Source organism: Chiloscyllium punctatum, chromosome 8 (assembly GCF_047496795.1).
Source record: "Chiloscyllium punctatum isolate Juve2018m chromosome 8, sChiPun1.3, whole genome shotgun sequence".
Taxonomy (NCBI): Eukaryota; Metazoa; Chordata; class Chondrichthyes; order Orectolobiformes; family Hemiscylliidae; genus Chiloscyllium; species Chiloscyllium punctatum.
Genome location: NC_092746.1, coordinates 96165848 through 96189906, shown reverse-complemented (window position 1 = coordinate 96189906; position 24059 = coordinate 96165848). Strand labels below are relative to the sequence as shown.

Below are 24059 nucleotides of genomic sequence, written 5' to 3'. Positions count from 1 at the left end.
TGAAGTTTGCATCACAGGATGGTAAAAAAGACATTTGGCACACTTGCCTTCATTACTCAGTCATTTGAATATAGGAGTTGGGAAGTCATGTTGAGGTTGTGCAGGACATTGGTAAGACTTCTCCTGGAGTACAGCATCCAGTTCCAGTTGCCCTGTTATAGGAAGGATATTATTAAGCTAGGTAGGGTTCAGAAGAGCTGTACCAGGATGTTGCGACATATGGAAGGTTTGAGTTATTAAACAAAAGGCTGGATAGGCAAGACTTGTTTCACTGGAGCATAGGAGATTGAGAGGTGACCTTCTAGACGTTTACACAATCATGTGGGGTATAGATAATAGTGATAATAAGAATCTTTTCCCGAGGATAGAGGATTTCAAGACTAGAGGGGCATATTTTAAGGTGAGAAGAAAGAGATTTTAAAAACATGAGAGGCAATTTTTTTAGTACAGAGGGTGGTTTGCGCATATAATGAACTTGCCTGAGGAAGTGGGCACAGTTACAACGTTTAAAAAACATTCAGATAAGTACATGAATAAGAAAGGTTTGGAGGGTCATGGGCCAGGAGCAGCAGGTGGGACTAGTTTAATTTAGGATTATGTTCAGCATGTGCTAGTTAACCTGAAGGGTCTGTTTCTGTGCTGTATGACGATGACTATTAAAATGTAGGATTTTGAGGGGCTTGACAGGATGGATGCTGAATGTTTACTCTCATGAGAGAATCTGGAAATACAATGGCACATTCAAAAATAAGGCAGTTCCTATTTAAGGCAGAAGTCAGGAAGAAGTTCTTCTCTCAGAGAATTGTTAATCTTTGGATCAGTGGTTGATAGGTCATTGAAATTAATCCAGGCTGAGCAGGAGAAACTTTTAAATTGACAAGGGAGTCAAGGATTATTGAGGCCACAATCAGATCAGCTGTGAACTTATTGAATGGTGGAACAGGTATAAGGGGCTAAACGGCTATGATTCTTATGATCTAAAGAATGTAACTGGATTTCAATTCAAATAAAATTTGAAGACACATTGTTAAGTCTCTTTTCCACAATGCAAAACACATTATTGTGAGGAATTTGCACGAAGAATTCACAAATAATTTTCTCCATGTAGGACTACTATTTTTAACAAAAAAAATGAACATGACTTTTTTGATTACGTAGGAAATTTGTGCCCAAAGCTCTGGAAATTTACTTTGAAATTTTTAAGCTTGCATCAAACAATACTGAAGGGTCCAGGCTCTAAAAACAAGTCAAGTAAAAGTCCAGTAAATATCACATGTTTTGAAATTATTGCCACATTATCCAAAAGCAGAATCAGGAAAAAGCAGAAATAATAGTGAAGCGAAAGTAATTAATTTTCTTTCTTGGTGACTGACCATTATGATTAACACTGTTTCCCCACAAGATAATAATTGATGAATCAAAGGAATAAAATTTGTACATAATGTGTGCATATTTTAACTCAAGCAACAAACCAAAAAGTGTTTTGTAACCAATGTGGTTCTATTAAAACCTATTTCCAATCCTTGAACTACATAAGCATGGACTGAGAGCAGTACAGCTACATTTTACAAAATAACATATATAAATGAAAGTCAGAAATTAACTAGAAATTCCAATTTGCAAGCTACTGAATATAACACTCTCTTTACATATAATTAGCCAATGACACATTTTTTTCTTTTCTAATCCCCCCCCCCACTCCTTTTTAAAGGTAGCTTTTTCTTATATAGGGCAAATTTCTTCTGAATTATTTTATTCAATTACCCTGCATAGCTTTTTAAATTTGTATTTATATAATAGGGCACTAAAAGAACAATAAACACCTATAAAAATATTACATTGTATTCTTCAGGACAGCATATAATGCACAACACATAAATCTTAAATGCAAATGTTTAACAAATAGAACAACTTCAGCAAGTACTGCAGTACATTGTAACAGGCACATTATATGTATATACACATTTAACTAATTGTTTTTACAAAAGTTTTTTTTGTTCATTTTTTCACAATTTTCGTTATACAACAAACACTTAACAAAATATATTACTGTGAATAACTTCTGAGAAATGTTACAGGTTAAAGTTTCTGATGTTGTCTACGTAGTTTTGCAAAGCAAAAAAATAAAAAGCAGTCTGAAGCTGCAGAAGCTTCATCTTCAAAGAAAGATGCTGTAGACATCAAATTGGTCAGAACTCAGATCACAAATACTACTCTGATTTATCACAATAAAGTTCTTTCAAAGTTTTGAGTTCCTCGATTAGCTGCTTGTTTTGGGTTTCCAGCACTGCAACACGACTTTCCAGACACTTTACATATTCCTTTTTTCGACGTCGACATTCTTTGGCAGCCTCCCTGCAAACAGCAGAAGCAAAAAAGGAACGAGAAATACTTGATATGCTATGCAACATCAGGGCTTCTGGAACAATTCCAGTATTATAGGTCAACATGATTCAGCAACACAAACCCCCAACCCTCCCCAAGCTCCCAAACTTGCAAGTGAATTCATAGGCTAGATTAAAATACAAAGCAAAATGGAGTACATCATGCTCAAAAGTGTCCCTGTTCCAACTCCACCTGGTAGTCCATGGAACTGCAACATCTCATGCCTGGGTCAGAGTTCAAAAAGTATGAAAGTGGCAGTTTGAAGCTGTTAATCTGTTTTATGGCAGTACAAGTCTTTTAGGGCCTTGAGCTCCTCGATAAGAGTCTTGTTTTGATTTTCAAGCACAGCGACTCGATTTTCAAGACACTTGACATACTCCTTCTTCTTTTTGCGACATTCACGAGCAGCCTCCCTGGAATTAACAGAAGGCACATCATAGCGACAGCCGAAAAAGGGAAGAAACCGACTAATCTGTATACTTTGTCTTTGTAATGCCATCCTTAGAGCGCCACTTGAGGATCCCCAGTCCTTGAGCTACGACCTGTACCAACCAAAATCAGAAGCTGCTGGCTTTGCAACTTCCCTCGCAACACTCCAAAATCTAAATCCTATTTATGGAATTACTTGCAGCCAACCAGTATGAATGCCAGGACTGGGATGCAGTTGACTCATCCCCATCGAACGACTTTTGACAGGTGACACACCACATCAAATTGAAGTACTGTATTCAGATGTAAGGTTCTGTCTGGGTTGAAGTATATGGCCACAGCAATGAAACAAGTAATTTGATCACTTTCCAGGGATCACGTTTTTTGGTTTGCAAAACACAAGTATGTGCAAAATTATTAAACAGAATAAAAATATTACCATTGTCTATTTTCATCAGTCTAAACATGTTAACTAAGACCTTTGAAAAGCAACAAGAAATGCTCATCCTTCCAGTTATTTCTGAGGACACAATCAAATAGTGTCAAAAAAATTCTATTGATCATAATGCTAAAGGAATTATTAGCTCATTGTTCATTATTAGTCAGATTTTTCCTGAGTCATCCTTTTGTAAAGACATTTTAAAATTACATAAAATGTTAAAATACTGAAATGTGCTGGGGCAGCACAGTGGCTCAGTGATTAGCACTGCTGCCTCAAAGCACCAGTGCCCCAGGTTCAATTCCAGCCTTGGGCGATTCTCTGTGTGGACTTTGCACATTCTCCCTGTGTCTGCGTGGGTTTCCTCCGGGTGCCCCAGTTTCCTCCCACAGTCCAAAAATGTGCAGGTCAGGTGAATTGGCCATGCTAACTTGCCCATAGTATTAGGTACATTAGTCAGAGGGAAATGAATCTGGATGGGTTGCTCTTCGGGACTTGTTGGGCCGAAGAGCCTGTTTCCACACTGTAGGAAATCTAATCAAAATTAAGCATATTTGGATTTTCTTTGGTTTGCCAATTTCACCAAATAAAAATCTCTGTCCCCAACCCTCTTAGGTAGTCATGCAACAAAAATGTCTTATACCTTGGTCAGAGTTTAAAAAGCCATTATTTGAAGCTACTTATGCATTTTTCTAAAATCTTGACAGAGATGTAAAATGCTCATGTAAACAATTTCTCCAAAATTAGCAAGAGGAAATTATAGAGCCCAATTAGCTACTTAAGTCTAAGTCCAAATGTTTACAAAATGTTTGTAAACTACCAGAACAATTACAAAACAATAAATTCAATGACTAAATTAAATTATAATGTAATTCTTAACAAGATAAGCATGTTATGTTTTATCTTGGGCTGCATGATATCACTTTAAACATCCATAATACAACATACAGAGCTAAAGCTTAAGACTGTCATTTTATCAACAAAACACAGCATTATGGCAGACCTCCTAGTACAGTTAGTAAGTTGACAGCCAACAACGTATAATTTTATGGAAAATATTGAAATTTTTAAAAAAAATTCTTTAATTTGTGAACTGTAATTTTTCCTTGCTGCTGAAAACTGAAAACATAATACTACCTTTAAATGCTTTTTTGAATGCCACATTCCTTAACTTAATACATGAGGAAATACTTCTGTAGCATTTCAGACTGGTGATAGTTATTTGTTGCAAATCTTTCAACAATGTATAAAAATTGGAACTTCCAATAAATTTTCATTCAAGCACTGCTTTTTTTTAAATTGTCAATTCTTGCTTATATGCTGCAATGGCAAGCCTGACTTTCTCAGCTTCCCTTTGTAATAGGCTTGCATGATGGAGCATCAGTGAAGAGTGTTCAAGCAGCAACGTTAAAGTCAGGACTGAATGCAGCTGCACAGAATTTCCTTTGAAGAGAAGCTCAAGATTTGTTTGTTGTAAACTGAGTCAAAAGCTATGACTTAAGGACTTCAAAGTATCTCTGTCAAAATAGAAACTCTAATATTACCACAACAAAAAAATCATGCAGGAGGATCGCAAGAGGAATAACTATTGGCAGGCAGTAGGATAATCTACTAATGCATGAGGATAAAGCAAAACCAGGGACATACCAGGAAGAGGGCATGCTATTAACCCATAGCTAGTTAGATTGCACATAGCTGGTGTATGGCATTACTAGGTCAATCAGACCTTGCTACATTACAATCAGAGACTACCAATCTCTGTACGTAAAACTCCCATTGATGTAAGTTAACTTGCGTAAATTATTTTTCGAGAAGACACTGCATGCAAATAATACTGGTGTTTGTTGCAAAATATGCTTATAATAACAACAAATTATCAAAAGAAAGCAAAGATGCAAAATATCTTTATTTCATGAAATTAAGCACATTTGAATTTTCATCATAACATTGAAATAGTACACAAAGACAACCTTCAATTTATTGATGCCTAAAAGGAAAATAAACCCATATGCACTTTCCTATGTAGTTATAACATGACACATACACAGAATATACCACCCAGCAATGTCCTTTTTAAAAATGTTAGTATTTTCAAAATGCAGCCATAACTTTCAATAAGGATCACCATTACGATAAACCAGATTAGAATACAGAGTGAGGAGCCACATTTCTAAATTGTCACATTAGAAGGCTGGTTCAAATGGTGACCAAAGGATTGACACAATTTGAGAACTTTTGTAAAAATATTTAAGTCATTCACAACTTATTTAAGATACAACACTTCGATTAGTGAATTAGAATGTTAGACTTTAAAGTAGGTCCCCAAGTCTGCTAAGTTACCAAGTATTTCCAATGGTGTCATTGGAAGTGTCAAAGAAAGGATACGCATTTCTTTTTAAGAGGCATTGAAAAGTGTAGACCAGCATCATGTCATAAACAGCAAGTGCACACTGGAGAAATTAAAGAAACCTGTTTTGGCCTGGTTTCTTGGGCTATGACAGTAATATTGTGAAACAAAGAATCTAGATCAAATGGAGTTGCAGTTTAAATGTCAAAATTTTAAAAATCAGTTTTTTTTCAATGATATAACTTTGGATTATTTCAACACTTCCCTGCATCAATGGGCATGGATAAAACTGTTATTGCACTATTACTGGCAGTAATGCTGATGTCGTTTTTCACAAAGCTTTAGGGTCTTAATTCGAAATAGCAATTTTCTTGAGGCCAAATGACTATTGCCACCATTGAAGACACAGACCTTTGAAGAAGATTTAAAATAAGCTAAGTGGTACCAAGATAAAACCTCTTGGCAGCCAGCTGGCCATTGGCTCTTGCTGCAATTGTAGATGTGTGCTGAGATGAGAGGGAGCAGAGAAGGCAAAATGCAGAAGGCTAGCAATGCAAGAGTACAGAGTTTGAACATCCCACTTTTTTACTTTTATGTAAATTTCCGGCAAAATTTTGAGGTAGCAAGGTAGAAATGAAAATGAAGGGAATGAGCAGAAGTTTCACCTGTGTTCAGAGGCGCATTTTAAAGCATGTTTGATCACACATCGTAATGTGCAAAACACAGCCACCCCTGCTGAATTCGGGTTCCAAATTTAAATCTGGGCTGAAAATTGGATTTCCTTCTGCACACCAATTTCATCTGCTTGTTCAGGGTTTGGAAGCCTATTATCAGCATGCAAAGTCAGTGTTTGTAAAGAAAATGGAAAACCTTCTGAGAAGTCTGGAACATTCTGAAAGTTAACCGTAAGGTGTTTTCAAGATGGCTATGTGGCCTGTCATGCCCATATTGGCTCTCAGAAGGAAGAATTTACTGAGACAGAATCACAGATAGTTACCGGAGCTCCTGCATTTTAACGTAGATGCACTTTCAATACATCCATTTGTTATAGGGATAAGTCCTTTAAAAGTAAATTCAGCCTTACGGTGACCAGTCCTAATGCATTTGTTCACATGCATTACAGTGATTTTTCATTGCAGAAAGCAACGTACTGGAATAATATTGTTACAAAATATCTTGCCTGTTTGTATTGTCCACTATAATTCAAGTAGTTCTGGCTGATAAAAATACATAATATTGATAGATGAATAAAGGCTAGCTGTCTACTCCTCCACATTGATTGACAGGCACTCTGCTTTGAAATTAAAAATTAGTATCAGTTGTTCTGTTCTTCTCAGATAGCAGTCTATCTTTTGCATAGTTGTGGCCATTCAGAATACTGACCGTGTTTCACATGCTAATGCATCTTGGCACAAACAATGTTACATTAATTTCAGAAATGAATGACAGTTTCAAAAAGTTGTAATAACAGAGTGGTTTGATGTTGTTACCGGTTTGTTGAGGCAAGCTAATATAAATATTACAAGGATTTTTCACATTGCAGAATAGATTTTTTCTCAGACTCAATGAGATGGACACTTATTAGATGGCAAAATGTTCATTTTTCCATTGATGTTGCAGGCAAACTACATTAAGAATATGCAATAAGTAGACATGGAGGTTAGATAGAGACAGAGAGGTGGCATAAGTGATCTGAAGGGGCTTGGAGGATAGGTGGGGGCATAGAATTAGCTCACGGTAATCTAAAGGGAATTAGAAGACACCTAGGTGCAAAAAGGTAGCGACAAGTGATCTGAGAGCATTGAGAACACTTGGGCTGGCATGGACATTGGATGCAGGGAGTAAAAGCTGAGGTTTAGAGGACCTTTGTAGGCTGTTGGGAACTAGGATGCTACGTTGGAGAACTAAGGTAAGCCTTTGAATTGGCCTGTCTCATACCTGCATTCCTCATATATTCCAGTGCAACATGGAAACTGCACTGCAAACTTGAAAATACAAATAAGAAAAAGTCGCATGTGGGCTGGGTTTGCAGTTTGCAAGACACAAAACCACACAGTTCAGGATTTCCTGAGCCCATAAAAAGATTCAGTTCCAGGATGTTATGGTTGATGCACAGGGAATTCAATGCAAATTTTCATAAATTCACTGATGATACCCAACGCTACTTCATCTCCACTTCTGTTGTCCATTCCAGCATCAGTAAATTGTGAGGTGGCCTATCTGACTTCAGGTGGGCAAGAAACTTTGTCCAACTAACTACTCAAAGACAGACGTTATTGCCTTTGGCCCTGTCATAAACTTTGTATCCTTGCAATTAAATCCCCTCTCTCCAGACATTTGCAACCGTAGTGTTGTACTTGACATTAAGGTTAACATCTTATCACACACCCACAGCATCTCGAAGACTCCCTAATTCCTTTTTCATTACATCACCAGACTCAACCTTTGCTGGTGAAATAAATACCCATGACTTCATTATCTCCAGGTTGACTATTCTAATGCAGTTTTGAATAGCCTTCAAAAAATTTTAAGTCATTCAAAACTCACTTGTCCGTGCCCTAACTTGCACCAACTTCCACACACTAATCTGCATTGACTGGAGGCTAAGAAATATCTTGATTTTAAGATTCCCCTCATGTTGAAGTTCCTTCATTGTTTCAATGTTTGCATCTCCATGCCTTTAGTTGCCTAGACCCCAAGGCCTGGAATTCTATCCCTATATCTCACTGCCTCTCCATCTCCCTTTCTCCATTCAAGATTCTCCTTAAAATCATTCTCTTCGACCTAGGTTTTGATCATGTCACCAAATACCTCCTTATGTGGCTCAGCATCGCATTTGGTTCAATGACAGGCTTGTAAATTGCACTGGAACATTTTCTTACATTAAAGGTGCTATTCAACCCAAGCTGTTGTTGGAACAAAATGCCAAGGAGAGTCAGCAGGAACTGGAAAGTCAGCCAGGTAAGATTTTATACAGAAAGCATTGAAAATTTAACCTGAATAAACCAGTGCAAACTGAAACAATGGGATACGACAATAGTATCAATGAACGGCTAATAACAATATGCACTGGCTTTACTCTCTATTGGGAACTTGATACCCAATATCAAATAAGCATGTAGGTCCAACAGGTTAAGAAGTAGGTAAATGTTATGCTGGTATTCATCGTAAAAAAAATTGAGTTCAGGAGCGGGGTTGTCTTTCGGCAATTGTACAGGGCCTGGTTGAGACCATACCTGAAGCACGGTGTGCAATTTTGGTCACCTTAAGAGGAAGGATGTTATACCTATGGAAGGTTTACCAGACTGAGTTACAGAGAAAAGTGGCATTGATTAATAGTATATTTATTGGAGGTTTGAAGAATAAGTGGGGTTGGGGTGAGGGGTGTGGCGGGGAGTGGGGGTTGTTGGATCTCACAGAAACCCATAAAATTCTAAAAGGACTAGACAGGATACATGTTTCCAATGACTGGAAAGTCCAGAACCAAGGATCACAACTTAAGGATAAGGGGTAGGCTATTTAGGACTGAGATGAGGATAAATTTCTTCACCCCGAGTGTGGTAAGCCTGCAGAATTCTCTGCCGAGAAAGGGAAAAACATTGACTATTTTCAAGAAGGAAATAAATATAGCTCATAGTGTTCAAAGCGTAATGGGAGAAGCCAGAACAGGGTACTGACTTAAATGATCAGCCAAGACCATATTGTCTCAAATGCCAAATGGCTTACTCCTGCTCTCATTTTGTATGTTTGTAAGATACTGGCTATTTCTTGTACACAATCTGCAACAATTCATGGTAAAACGGATGTTTCACTGTCTGCAAAGTTTTCTCTTCAGCAATACAAGCATCACACATAAATTGAAAGAAATTGCTTGTCCCTCAAAACAGTCCCTCAGGTATGACTGTCTCTTTTCCTAACGGAGGGGCTGAAGCAGGAATGACTAAACTGGATTTAAAAGCCTTCCTCTCTCACGGCAACTGCTATTTCTAAACCACTTCACCTTGGACCTAACCATCAACTGGGAGTTGCTTTAGCAATACAATGCTGATTGGAGTCCATTCCAATGAAAATAAACCAAAAACCAAGAAAGAACTGTGGATGCTGTAATTCTGAAACAAAAACAGAAATCATAGTTATAATTAAGTTATAATTATAATTTCTGTTTTTGATCCATTCCAATGATTTTGGGAATCTCCAAATTCTAATGTTCAGGTCTGAACAGGTGTGATTTACAGAAATCATCACTGAAAAGAAAACATAGGAAATGAAATCTAAGGTAGTGGTTGGCTCTGAACAAACCTAAAACAGTGCACATTTATACCAATAACAAAGCTCCAAAATCAAGAATCAGCAAAATTGTTTAATTATTTTTGTGAATAAGATACCCATTTCTTCATTGCAGTACATTCTTTTCATTACAGATTCTTTTTTTAAGTGTGCAATACAGCGGATTACCTATTTTCTGACATCTTACCTGTTTTTCATTAGCCTGAGCTCCCGTTTACGTGTAGCTTCTTCTGCCAACTGTTGTGGACTATGCAATGTCCCTGGTGAGGTTGCCATTACCACTCCTTGAGGTAAAGTGGTAGTTGGGGTTCGGATTTGGTAAGTTGGCATATCTCCAGTGGCAGCTGCAAGACAGGAGATTTATTATTAGTGAGATGTAAATCAGTGGCCACCTTAAAACTTTACTCTACACCTTTTTAGTTATACTTCTTTTAAAAGTAAATTGCTATATAAAGTTTCTTCCCCAAATTTTTCTTCTCTCCACTATTTCAGAAACAACCAGTAATTCTATACATGTTTACTGAGATTAAACATCTGAGATTTCACAGAGAAGAAAATTAGAAAAGGTGAAGGCACAGTTGACAATTCGAAACATTTCAAAGACAAAAATGGAAGTAGCATGCCAAAGAGATTTAGAGGATGGACAGTTGGTGAGGTAGCTAAAAGTCATTGAAATGCACAGAAGGCTACAGTCAAAGGACACATAACTTCACTGAGGTTATAAATGTTCAAAGGTTAAGAAGGTACTGCATTTAAATACTGATTTCTCTCCACAGATGCTGCCAGACTTGCTGAGATTGGAAACGACTAATTGGTAACAAGAATTTGGTGTAGGTTACAAAATTATGAACTGTAGCTTATATAGGATGACAAACTTTGAAGAAGGCAAGCACTGTGGAATAAAACAGTGGATAATGATTTTAGTAATAATGATGAACTAGGAGAAGATTTCTGGACAGGAAATCAATCTTAGTGATAGACAGGATATAATCTTTTCAACTCGGATGAAGATCAAATCAGATTATGTGGGATATACATCATCTGATTCTGTCTGGGGAGCTATTAAAGTGGAAAATAGAGTTGAGATAATAATAAGAGTTCATAGTAAAAGAATACAGTTTCTTTACTATGTGAAGAAAGCGCAGAATAAGTGGGCGGCACGGTGGCACAGTGGTTAGCATTGCTGCCTCACAGCGCCAGAGACCTGGGTTCAATTCCCGACTCAGGCGACTGACTGTGTGGAGTTTGCACATTCTCCCCGTGTCTGCGTGGGTTTCTGCCGGGTGCACTGGTTTCCTCCCACAGTCCAAAGATGTGCAGGCCAGGTGAATTGGCCATGCTAAATTGCCCATAGTGTTAGGTAAAAAGGGGTACATGTAGGGGTATGGGTGGGTTGCGCTTCGGTGGGTCGGTGTGGACTTGTTGGGCCAAAGGGCCTGTTGTAAGTAATCTAAAAAATAATAATAAGGTGCAATCAACCTACATTCAGAAACTGAATATGTGTATAGGTGCACAATTAGTATTACAAAGAGTCAGTATGTCTATTGGCAAAATGTGGGAGCCAAAGATGAAGCCTTCAGATATTCTAGAGAGGTATAACACTAGCAAGGTAGTGATAAAATCAACTTTTTAATGTAGACATAAAGAATTATAACCAAATGAAAACAATTTATTGGAAGTGGCCATGGAAGATGGAGTGGCAGATTATATCTGCAAAGGGTTGGAGGAAGATGAAAAAGCTCACATTACCACACAGTTGTATTATAAAGAATGTAACTGACAATTGACTCAAATGATCCTGAAGTGTATAGAACAAAGGTGGCTCACAAATTCAAAAATTGAAATTACAGGTGCAGTAAGCAGAGCTTGACATTAACAATGAATGGAACGTGAAGAGGAAAAGCTTAAATGTGGGATTCTGATTCATTACTACCTGCTTAGAAATGTGAGTAGCTCAATATGGGTTGTATGATTAATAATAAATACTTTCACTATCTGTGGGAAAAAGCTTGGTTCTTTCTCAGTGTTACCAATACGAGAAAGTCAGTAAGGAAACGAAACTTGCATTACACCAGCATCTAAAGGCTTGCATCAATATTAACACTGTGACAATTGCATTGCTTATGAACGTCAGGATTAATAATTTCATTAATATAAAATAATCGTGGTCAAATTCTCAATTAGTTTTTAAAATTTCAGTTTATCTTTGTTTTAATCACATTTAATTGATGGGACTGTTGAAAGGGTCTGATTTTATTGTCACAAACAATTAGAGTTGAAAATAACAATTAAAAAGAAGGATAAAATACTGTTTGACAGTAGTTGTATCTCAGAACTCTCAAAGCAAGCACCAAGTCCATTGCTTCGATCTATGGTGCACAGTAATTGATGTTACAAGGACCTCTTCACTTTCATATAAATTGCAAAGCTAAATAGCACTTTTTTAATACGCATATATTCACTTGTGGGACATGGGCATTGCTGGTTGGGCCAACATTCATTGCCCTTCCTTAGTTGCCTTTGAGAAGGTAATGCTGAGCTGCTGTCTTGAACTACTGCATGTGCTGTAGGTAGGCCCACAGTGCATAAGAGAGGGAATTCCAGGATTTTGACTCAGTGACACTGAAGGATGGTGACATATTTCTAAATCAGGATGGCAAATGTCTTGGAAAACCCTTCATTTAATAACATGTAGAACATGCAGACAGTAGTGTTACAATGAATCTGCTTTCCTTGTCCTTCTGGGCAGTGGTCATGGATTTGGAAGATGTTTTCAGAGGATCAATCTCCTACTCTGTTCCTTTTTCTTATATTTTATGTAGTTCTCCACATTGAGGTGCCATCCTTATCTGTGACCTGCGTCAGCAGTGCCCACTTCTCTTGCGAGGCTGGCGTGGTTTCAGTGCAATCAGTTGAAAACTATTCTCGATCATGAGGTCAGACAAAAGTCTATTTTAAGTACAAGCTCTCTGCCATTTCACTGCTATCTAATTATATATCCATGAATATGTTAGGACATCAATTGATACCAGTTAATTATTGGAAATGTCCAACATATAAAACATTAATTTTCAGAAATAAAAATGTAATAATCACAGGATAATTACAATAATTGACAGTCCTGCTCCAAACGTGACTACTGTGCACTTGGTTTCTGAATCTAGATATTTAGTGTAAATTAGCATCAGTAATGGTCCTGTTACAGAATCTGCAGCATTTAACTGTATTTCTGAACTCAGCATAAATCCTGAGTGGTAGCTATATTCTACCCTTCAGTTGGCTTCTCATCTGTTTATGCTAAATTCCCAGTTTTCAATTTAAGTTACTGTAGAGTCTTGGTCTCACTAAATAATATTATTTTGATTTTAAATGTTATGATGTATTTTATTCTATATATTACATATATATAATATTTATATTAGCTTAACATGTGGGAAGGTGAGGGCCTAGTGGTATTATCTCTGGACTGTTAATTCAGAGACCAAGGTCATGTTCTTGGGATCCAGGTTCGAATCCTGCCACAGTAGATAGTGGAATCTGAATTCAACAAAAATTTGGAATTAAGAGTCTAATGATGACCATGAATCCATTGTTGATTGTTGGAAAAAACCCATCTGGTTTTCTGATGTCCTTTAGGGAAGGAAACTGCCATCCTTACCTTGTCTGGTCTACATGTGACTCCAGACCCACAGCAATGTGGTTGATGCTTAACTAGCCCCTGGGCAATTATGGATGGGTAATACATGCTGGTCTAGCCAATGACATTATCATCCCATGAATGAATTTTTAAAAAGTTGTCTACTCCCATTTAAAGCAACATACATTGAAAAATTCTTAGCTTCTAATCTTGTTACTTTAAGTATGTAACAAAATACTGTCAATATTTTCCAGATGCATCCTTTTGAAAACACTTAAAATGAACTGATTTATAAACCCTACCATGGGTGCATGTTAATATACAACAGAAGGTAATTTTTAATCTTGGAAATCAAAATTCTTTATTTTATCTCAAGATGTTCTAATTTGGGATCCTGATGCATTGCACTACTGAAGTTGATAATAGTATCTTTTTCTTCTAACTTTACCTCTCTATCCACAGTTTAAGCGCCCTGAAATTGCTTTCACCACACATTTCATGAGATCATTATGGTTGGAATAAAGTTTTCTCCAGTTTTACAATGCCAGTAAAATTTGCCTGTGAAGTTTGCTCTCCCTATCCACTGTTCCCTTTCTTAACTGTTCGAACAGGGCACTTGGAAAAGTGTTGCTCAGTGACATAGTGTATATTTTTCCAAGATAAAAAAAGGATGCAAGGGCAACCCACACCTGAAGGTCATCTTTAAAAAAAAGCAACATGTATAGTAATGAATACAGTTCTGTCCAAACGCTGCACAAGGTTTTACAAGTTATTACAATTTAACCAGGCTTTGAGTTAACAAAACTGTGTACTTAATTACTAAATGTAAGAAGATAATAATACAATACACAAATTAAAAACAAGTCCAAAAAAAGGGCAAATGTTGGAAGATATACAGGTCATTAGATAACAGATTCTTGATAGTTAAGTAGGCAATTTTGTGATTCTTGGCTTTGAGTGAATTTTTTTTGTCCTGACTACTTTCAACTGTGATTGGCCATACTCATGGGGAGGAGATTTTACTTCGCTGATTTCCTTTTGACTGGCTTGCTAGCAAGCTGGCTTTCGGTACTCAAAGTAAGGGACTCTTCTACTTCCAATGCAAAGGTGACTAGTGGGTGGTTTGTCAACTGTGACCTTTGAAGCATATTAGGTTCAGGGACAAAGATAACTGCAGACCATTGGCATATACAAGCACTGATATAATCCACCTTCCCCTACTAGCATTAACAGACCAAGATTGAGTCATGGAGGTATACAGCACAGAAACAAGCCCTTCAGCCCAACTCATCCATGCCAACCAGGTTTCCTGAACTAAGCTAGTCCTAGTTTCCTGCGTTTTGACACAAATTCCTCTAAAACCTTTCTTATTCATGTACCTGACAAAACGTCTTTTAAATGTTGTAATTGTACCCACCTCTACCACATCCTCTGGCAGCTCGTTTCATCTATGCACCACCCTGTGTGAAAAAGTTGATCTTCAGGTCCCTTTTAAATCTTTCCCCTCTCACCTTAAACTCATTGCCCCTAGCTTTGGGCTCTGGGGAAAAGGCCTTAAATTTAACTCCTGTTCTTCTGTATCCTTGAACAGGAAGACAAAAATTATATCTCTCGCCACAACAGCTGTCTTTTCTCCTATCACAGTCAGAGACAACTCACAGGAGATAACATTTCAGTTTGTAGTGCATTTTTCCCTTTTAACTCCATCCCTTCCACACTTCATTGCCACTTCATGTGTGACATCTGTGACACTTTAAGAAGTGGACCTCATCCTGGTTTCTTTTAAGATAGAGTTTGAACAAGAGGTGAACAGCAGTCTGTGGTAATGTAAACAGCTTGAGGCACCTTGGATATTTTAAATAAAAATTGGAATAATAGAAGCAGCCTAGATGGGTGTGGCCAGCTGTCACAGACCAGCATTTCTAGTTTTTAGCTTTTACGTTCATCAGTTGCTACTGGAGTCTCAACAAGGTTGGAAGCTGCAGTAAATGTCTTCTGTCTGCTACTCTCTGTAAACTTTCTCTTGATGTTTTTCTCTGACAAGATTTCTGTGAGACAAATGTATTTTCTGAATTTTGCCAAGGGGTGTGTTTCTAACAGATGCTACTATATTGAAACAGTTAATTAGTAATAGTTACTGTATGTATTATTCTATTAAGTTTTCCAATAGTTAAATTAATCTTACTTCTTCTTTCTTTTGTTATCTTTTAACTATAGTGTTTGTATTTTGCTTAATGTCAAGCAGTTTGACAAGTCAAATTATATCTGGAACACAGCACGTTACATTTGCCTTTAAAATAAGAAAACGTTAGGATCTAGGCTACCTTCTTAAAATATTTCGAGTGGGTCTGGCCAAGTCCATAACACATTCTAGTATCTTTCTCTCTCTCCTGACAGCCACTGAATTTACATCTGTAGTCATGCTTTTTGGCTGTAGCAGTTTCTTTTTAATGTTGGAATGTGAAGTTTGATATATCCGTACATGATGCAGTGTTATGATCTGTGGTCATGACAACTTGACCTTGTCCTCCAAAATGCATCTATTGCAGAAGTGACTGCTTGCAGGAATAGCAATGACACAGTGGAGATCAAGTCCTGTCTTCACATTAAGGACACCCTAGAAAGTGTTGCCCATATGCTAAATGAGACAGACTTTGAACATATCTCACAACCCAATATTGGGCAACCATGAGGGGCTGTGGGCAATCAGCAGCAGGAGAATTATATCCAACTACAATCTGTAACCTCATGATCCAGCAGAGCCTTCACTCCACAATGATCATTTCCAGCAAGAGAGAATTTAACCATTGTCTCTTGACTTTCAGTTGTGTTACCATCCCTCAAATTAACATCCTGGGGGTTACCATAGACCAAAAACTGAATTGGACCAATGTTATAAAAACCGTGGCTAAAACAGGAGGCACAGGACTCCAAATTCTGTGGCAATTTACCTCCTGTGTCCTTATTTTCTGTTTACCATCCACAAGTCACAAAACAGGAGCATGATAGAATTTGCCTGGATCAGTTCAGCTCCAATAAGTCAAGAAGCATGTCACCTTCCAGGATAAACCAGCCTACAAATCTGTCCATCACCTTGAACGTTCTTTTTAACTCCACACAAAGCAGCAGCAATGTGTACCACCACAAGTTCGCTGCAGTTACTCATCAAGGCTCCTTCAAAAGCATTTTCCAAACTCACACCTCTACCACCTAGAAGGACAAGGGGAGCATCTGCAGCTTCTCCTCCTTAACTGGTACCTATATCTCAATCCTCTCCTGTTGTTGAGTCAAAATTCTGGAACTTCTGTCCTAACAGTGAGATTCCCAATACTCCAAATCCAATACAAGAAGACAGCTCATCAACCCTACCTCTTCCAGAATAATTAGGGATAAGCAATAAATGTTGATCTTGCCAGCAACACCCTCAACTCATGAATTCTTAAAACGAAGCAAAGATCTTATTGAAATAACTTTGTTATTTCTGAGATAAGTCCAGTGCCAACTAAATATTGTGAAAATATCAAAAAGTCAGGGCTGTCTATTGATTAACTAATGCTCACAATTAACATGCTTTTAAAACTTAATCTCCAAAAAATGTCAATTGCAGCTAAATATTGTCTAAGTGCTCAAAGTCAGTTTTGACATATACTTCCACATACTACTATAAAGCATTTGATAATTGTTAGCCAATGATACCATATCTCATACAGAAATAGCCAAAAGCTGCATATCCTACTAAAAAATGTTGGTTTGGCAATCCACTCAGAAGATATTTTGAAGGATTAGATTATAAGTTTATAACCAAAACTGATCAGTTATTTTTTGTCAATGATTCTGACACGGAGGGCAAAATACAAAATTCAGGACAGAGCAGAAGAGAGCAAAGTGGTTCAACTTAGAAAATTCCTTCTTTACATAATTGGTATGAACATGATGAGACTTAATAAGTAGTCAGTCAACCACAGGAAATGAAGTCTCTAGGAGACAGATTTAACTACCATCAATAGAACATTACAGCACAGGCTCTTTGGCTCTTGATGTTGCGCCGAGTTGTGAAACCAATCCGAAGCCCAACTAATCTACATTATTGCATTTTTGTACATATGTCTATCCAATGACCATTTGAATGCTCTTAAATTTGGCGAGTCTACTACTGTTGCAGGCAGTGCGTTCCACGCCTCTACTACCCTCTAAGTAAAGAAACTACCTCTGACATCTGTTCTATATCTATCACCCCTCAATTTAATGCTATGTCCCTTCATGCTAGCCATCACCATCAGAGGAAAAACGGCTCTCATTGTCCACCTTTGATTATCTTATATGTCTCAGTTAAGTCACCTCTCAACCTTCTTCTCTCTAACAAACATGACTGTAACTTAACACATATGAAGAAATAAAATCATAGAACTCCCTTAGTACAGGAAGAGGCCACTCAGTTAGTTGAGTCCATAACAACCTTCAGAAGAGCATCCCACTCAAACTCAGCCATCCACACTATCCCTGTAACTCTGCATTTACCATGGCAATTGTATTTAGCCTGCATATCCCTGGACACTACAGGGCAATTTCAGGATGGCCAATCCAATTAACCTGCGCATCTTTGGACTGTGGGAGGGAAAGGGAACATCCGGTGGAAACCCACACAGACATGGAGAGAAAGTGTCAATACCACACAGACAAAAATAATTACACTCTGTGCGATAACTGATATTTTTGATCATTATATTCTTCAATCACAAAATGTTTCTTATTTCTTCCAGTAACAGTCATTGTCTAGTACTTCTCTGACTTCATTTTACATGTCTTACACCCTGTGGTCTTTGTTATATAACTTAATCCTGGCTTGTCTGCATTTCTTCCTTGGCACTGGATCAGCATAGTCATCCTTTGTTTTCTCTCCTCTTCAAGGGCTTGCCTCATCTTTGGAATGGGAGGAGTACTAGAAGTAGGTGGCTAACATCGTCTCTGGTTTGGACCTGGGAATGTCTTTCAGAAAATGTATTTACACACTGGCTAAACTGCTTCTCATTAGTGCACGACAACAAATGTGCACTTCAAGCTGTTTATAAGCTGAGCTGAGGTTACAAGCCAATTTCATTTCCTTGAATCCTGATCAACATGCCAAAGAAAAGCAAGATTGACAAATCACACATTCATAGAAATTACTTTGCTAAAATTATAATGAGTTACACAAATTACTATAAATGAAATTGCAATACGAAATAAATGTTGGTTGCATGGACTATGAGGAGTTCAACAATGGAGTAGATTCCAATTACAATAGGATTGCAAAAATCTACTACATTACCAAGATGATTGTATTTTGCCATGTAGTTGGACATTGCTCTACAAAAAAATTGCTATAATTTTAAAAAAATGTTTTGTTATTATTAAGAGTCAGCAGATGAAAGTCACCAGTCATTATTAAGGATGCCATGTCAGATTGTAAAAAGATGCATGCTAAGTTAATTATTTTCATAGACAATGCACATTTCAAGTCTTCTCAAATCTTCTCAAAACTTGCACACATCAAGTTTGGAGCTTATATATTTCTAGCTCGAGGCTGCAAAATAACAGCATAAAAATCATGGCCAGCCTTTTTCTTCCTATTTACCCTCTGCCAAGTGATTGCATATAGTTTGACAATGTTCACTGCAAGAGAGTGGCCTCAACACAAGATTTGCACACAAATAAAAGACTGGCAGAATGTTCAGGGGTTTGCTCACAGAAACCCACGTATGCACTGAAGTGGGTAATGTCTAATCAACAAAAGACAAGCATAATTTCAGTGGAAGGATTTAGACAAACATGTAAAAGTCATCCTTCCAGAAATGACAGAATATCTTATCCTTCACTCCTGGAAAATAAACACTGATTTCCTCATAATATAAGCAAAATTGTGTTGATACTGGAAATTTGAAAATATACATGGAACGTGCTGAAAAACCTTAACTGATCTGACAGCATCTGTGGAGAGAAATACAGAATTAACATTTCAAGTCCTCCCAAATGGCCAATCAAGCTTTGACAGTTCTCCCGACCATATCCACCCTTCAAGAACATTTACAATCTCTCTAAGCTTCTGTAGCACCCATATTCTTTGCTCTATCAAAAATCAGCATCAGTTCAAATGGTCCTCTGAACCTTGGGTTTCCCATATGTGGGATTCACATGTTCTCCAATATGCTAGCAAAAATAGGATTGTTGCGAATAAAATAAGACATCTGGATCTGAGACGCAACTACCACTTTTGAAGGACCCTGGAGTCTTCACTACTTTGTAAAAGTCTGGCCAATGTTTCAAAGTCTATAACCAGTCATCAGGACTGGGAAAAAGTAGAAATATGATACATTTTAAGCAAGTGAAGGATGGGGATGGAGTGAGTTAATGACAGCAAGATTGGAAAACGAAAAGGGAGGGTTGCTATAGAGTGAAAAGCAGAAGAGATTAAATAATGAATGTCTTTTTGTTCGCATTTTTGTAGAACTTATTAAAAAATAATCAGACCTGATGCATGGAGATATGAGATTTCTGGGAAATATTTAATAAGATCATAAGAAGTAAAAGTAGCTATTTGGCCCATTGAGTCATTCAAAATAATCATTACTGATCTGATTGTGAGCTTAACTGTACTTTACTGCCTGCTCCCCATAATCCTGAAACACACATATTAATCAAAAATCTATTTAACCCAGCTTTCAATACGTTAAATGATCCAGCCTCCATTGCAGTCTATGGAGAAGAATTCTAAACAATTATTTTGTATCAGGAGAAACATCCTTTTAGTATCCATTCCATTAAGCTTATTCAAATTCTTATGGTGGCTCAGTGTTTAGCACTGCTGCCTCACAGCACCAGGGTCCCAGGTTCGATTCCAGTCTCGGGCGACTGTCTGTGTGGAGTTTGCACATTCTCCCCGTGTCTGCATGGGTTTCCTCCAGGTGCTCCAGTTTCCTCCCACAATCCAAAAATGTGCAAGTTAGGTGAATTGACCATGCTAAATTTCCCATAGTGTTAAATGTATTAATCAGAAAGAAATGAGTCTGGGTGGGTTACTCTTCGGAGGGTCGATGTGGACTGGTTGGGCCGAAAGGCCTGTTTCCACACTGTAGTGAATCTAATCTAATAAATCCAATCTAAGTTCACCTCTCATATTATATAGACAACACGTTTACCTTGACTTATAAGAAACCCCATCATCCCAGGAATCAGTCCACTGAACTGCTTCCAATCCAAGTATATCTTTCCTTAAACAAGGAGTTCAGAATTGTACACGATTCTTGACATAAAGTGTTAACAATGCCCTGTATATATAGGTGTAATAAGACTTGACACTTTTATACTTCCCCATAAGAAAGTACAACATTCAATTTGCCTTTCCAATTATTCATGTATCAACATATTAAATTTGAGTGTGGCATAAAAGGACACCAACGCTGCAACATTTTGCAGTGTCTCTTCATTTAAATAGAGTCATAAGGCTGAAGCATTAAATTTTTTGGCAAACTTTAAAGTGTTTTTATTTGGAGGGTTTCTCACTATGAAGTACAGTGAGGTTTCTTGCCATATCACTCACAAACTGCCTCATTAATGACTGATTGCATCACTATGGTGTCTCTCATGTCCAATTTCCAGAGCATCTTACCACGTACCATTCCCAGAACTCAGATGATATCTGTCAAAACTCCAGCATCCCTTGCTGTAATCTTTGAAAGCCCATGGGCACCCACAGAGGCACAGGCAATATGGAACTACCATGTGTGGTTACTGACTTTTTCCCTGGTCTCTTCATGGCAGATAGGGTGATATCTGTGCCCAATATTGCATTCAGAGTCCTGGATGTCCTGTTAGACAGGGTGCTGCTGATGTGGGACTTTCGCGTCCCTCAGGACTTGAAGTACAAGCCATGACACCAGACCATTCCAGTTTGGTTCAAGATTGCTATTCAGGTTAAAGCAGTCTGGACAAATGGTTGATACCCACAGAAAGATCAATGTTGTCCACTCTGACAGCTAAGTGCCACTGTCTTCTCTCTGATACCACACACACTTTCTATGCCTGCAACTTTAACCCAAACTCATACTCTACTAGTCTTGCCACAGCATGCAATATTTTACCTTACTCTCTTTCACCACAACCTGCAACACCACTAACCCTGATATCCTTTCTGTAATAAGTGTTATGCTTGCGGTTTTAAAATCCTTTCCAGAAATTAGGGAAATTGAGAAGATATTAGCTAGCATGTCTATCTCTGCAGTCTAGATTAGAGTGGTGCTGGAAAAGCACAGCAGGTCAGGCAGCATCCAAGGAGCAGGAAAATCAACATTTCGGGCAAAAGCCCTTCATCAGGACTATCTCTGCAGCCACTTCTTTTTTTTCAAAAAAACCCTTGGATGGAGATCATTTCATCTTGGAAAATGATCAGCCTGTTGTCCCATTAATTTTCATTGTACGTTTGACTGATTGATCGCTAACATGGGTAGTGACTGTTTTAATTTCCTTCCTCTTGGTTTCCTTTGATCTTTGGATGTGTCTTCCATTGTGAAAACTACTTGTTCAAAGTCTCTGCTGTTTCTTTGTTTCCTTAATTCCCCATTTCTTTAAGTCCGCATTAATTATTAATTCCCCAGTTTTGTTCTCCAAGGTGCTATTCCTGCTTCAGCTATTCTTTAAATATCATTGAAGCTACAGCTAACAGTTTCATTTGCCTTGTCATATCTCTCAAACTCATATCACTCCTTGCTTAATATTCTTTTAGTCATCATTTGCTGGTTTCTAAATGTGAACAATGCACAAACTACTATTAACCTTTACAGCATTATTTATATGTCTTTCCTTTCAATTTAATACATCCCCAACTTCCATAATTAGCCATGGATTGTGTATCCCTCTTCTAAAATCTTTCTCAATTGCATATATCGATGATGAGAATTATGGAACATCTCCTTCGACGTCTGCCACTGCTTTTCTAACTGGTTTACTCTTCAAATTTTTTGCATTTATTTAAATGTAAGAGATTGGATTTAGACATTTCTCATCCTCAAAACTGAATGTGAAATTCTCCCATGATACAAACATCACTCTTAGCTGGAGGATTCTTATTGTTAGGCAATTCATTAATCCTGCCTCATTATACATTAGCTAATCAAAAGCGGACTGATCCCAGGTTGGTTCCAGAATTTATTGTTTTATACATTCCTGTACTCATCTGTCAGGGTACATTTACTCATTTAATTTGTCCAATCAATATGACTAAAATCACCCACAATTATTGCAGTTTCTTTCTAGCAAGCTCACGACGTGTCCTGATTAATACTCTATTCTACAGCAGCTAAAGAAACCACTCTCACAGTAAATTTTGTCCTTTGCCATTTTTATCTCCATCCAAATTTAACTGTATTAGTTCGATATACATCACATAAATACAGATATTTAGAATGTGTGTTCTACTGTTATTGGTGATCTGCAAAAGTGCTTAAATATGAGAAACTCCCACCTTTTGTAATTGTTTGTGGAATGAATTACTCAGACATCTTGATCTGGACCAGTAATATTTATGAGTAAAATCAATACACATCTGAACTTTATATGTTCAGAATCATTTTTTACAGATAAATTTATAAAGTCACAATTTTTCATGAATTGAAATAAATTCATCCACTTTGAACAGTAGCATAGATTAAAAAATGGGAGAGCAGGATTTGAATTTCAAAACTTTAGTTATATTTTTAAGCATTTCAAACACAAACAGTGTAAACCTTCAGACACATGGGAAGAACTGTGACCTGCTACCTTCCAGTGACTCAATGGAATTGGAGCTCAGTTTCTTGAAAGTTTACTTCATATAATAGCCTAGAAATAGATCCAGCAAACAGTATTTTCTAGCATCCCACTATTATGATCTCAGGTGATGGTAATACAAGATGAGTCAGATCCCAGAATTAAACCTTTACTTGATAAATTATGGTTTTTTCAGTTGGTTAGGGTGGTAAGTCACTTAAACATATTTTTATCAGTAACCTTGTTATTGGTGTCCACCTGTCCGTGGTGCCTTCAATATGCACAATCTACAGGAAGCACGAAAGCAACCCATACAATATAAATTAAACAGCACTTCCTTCCTTGCAATCTCTGTCATTAAGAAGCAGAACAGCTATGCAATAGAAAACCATTACCTCCAAGAATCAAGCATTCCAACATAGACATACATCACAGTTATATCATTTTCACTTGTATCTTGGAATCTACGGCATTGTGCAAGATTGCAATCCATTCCCACAAGGGCAACCCACCTAACATTTGAGTGACTGAGGTAATAAATGTGGCCTTGCAAGTGTCACTCATCTCCAGAAAACAAATTTTAAAAATTCACCACAATAAAGTAGGAGCACCACATGGAAGATGTGGTTTGAAACAGAACCAAGTATCATGATTCCATAATAAATAACAATGGCACATCATAATATGCATAGTGGAGCCTATAAGATCCTAACTGTTGTGCATCTAGTGATGATTAAACGCAAAATACTGCAGAT

At 37.5% G+C, this 24059-nt stretch overlaps 1 protein-coding gene across 8 annotated transcripts in view; it reads right to left on the bottom strand.

Moving 5' to 3' along the window:
* Nucleotides 1-1479: 1479 nt before the first annotated feature.
* The window catches only part of LOC140480773 (cAMP-responsive element modulator-like), a 161431-nt gene continuing 138851 nt past the window's right edge, over nt 1480-24059 (bottom strand). For 5 of the 8 annotated variants that reach the window (XM_072576123.1, XM_072576125.1, XM_072576129.1 and 2 more), the window contains 2 exons: nt 10075-10231; nt 1480-2798 (listed from right to left, as the gene is read on the bottom strand). In XM_072576123.1, coding sequence (XP_072432224.1) covers nt 2654-2798; nt 10075-10231 — 302 coding nt within the window. In that variant the 3' untranslated portion in view covers nt 1480-2653. Of the gene's footprint in view, nt 2799-4141; nt 6895-10074; nt 10232-24059 lie in introns of those variants that run through there. The other 3 variants (XM_072576126.1, XM_072576127.1, XM_072576128.1) reach the window with 3 other exon arrangements.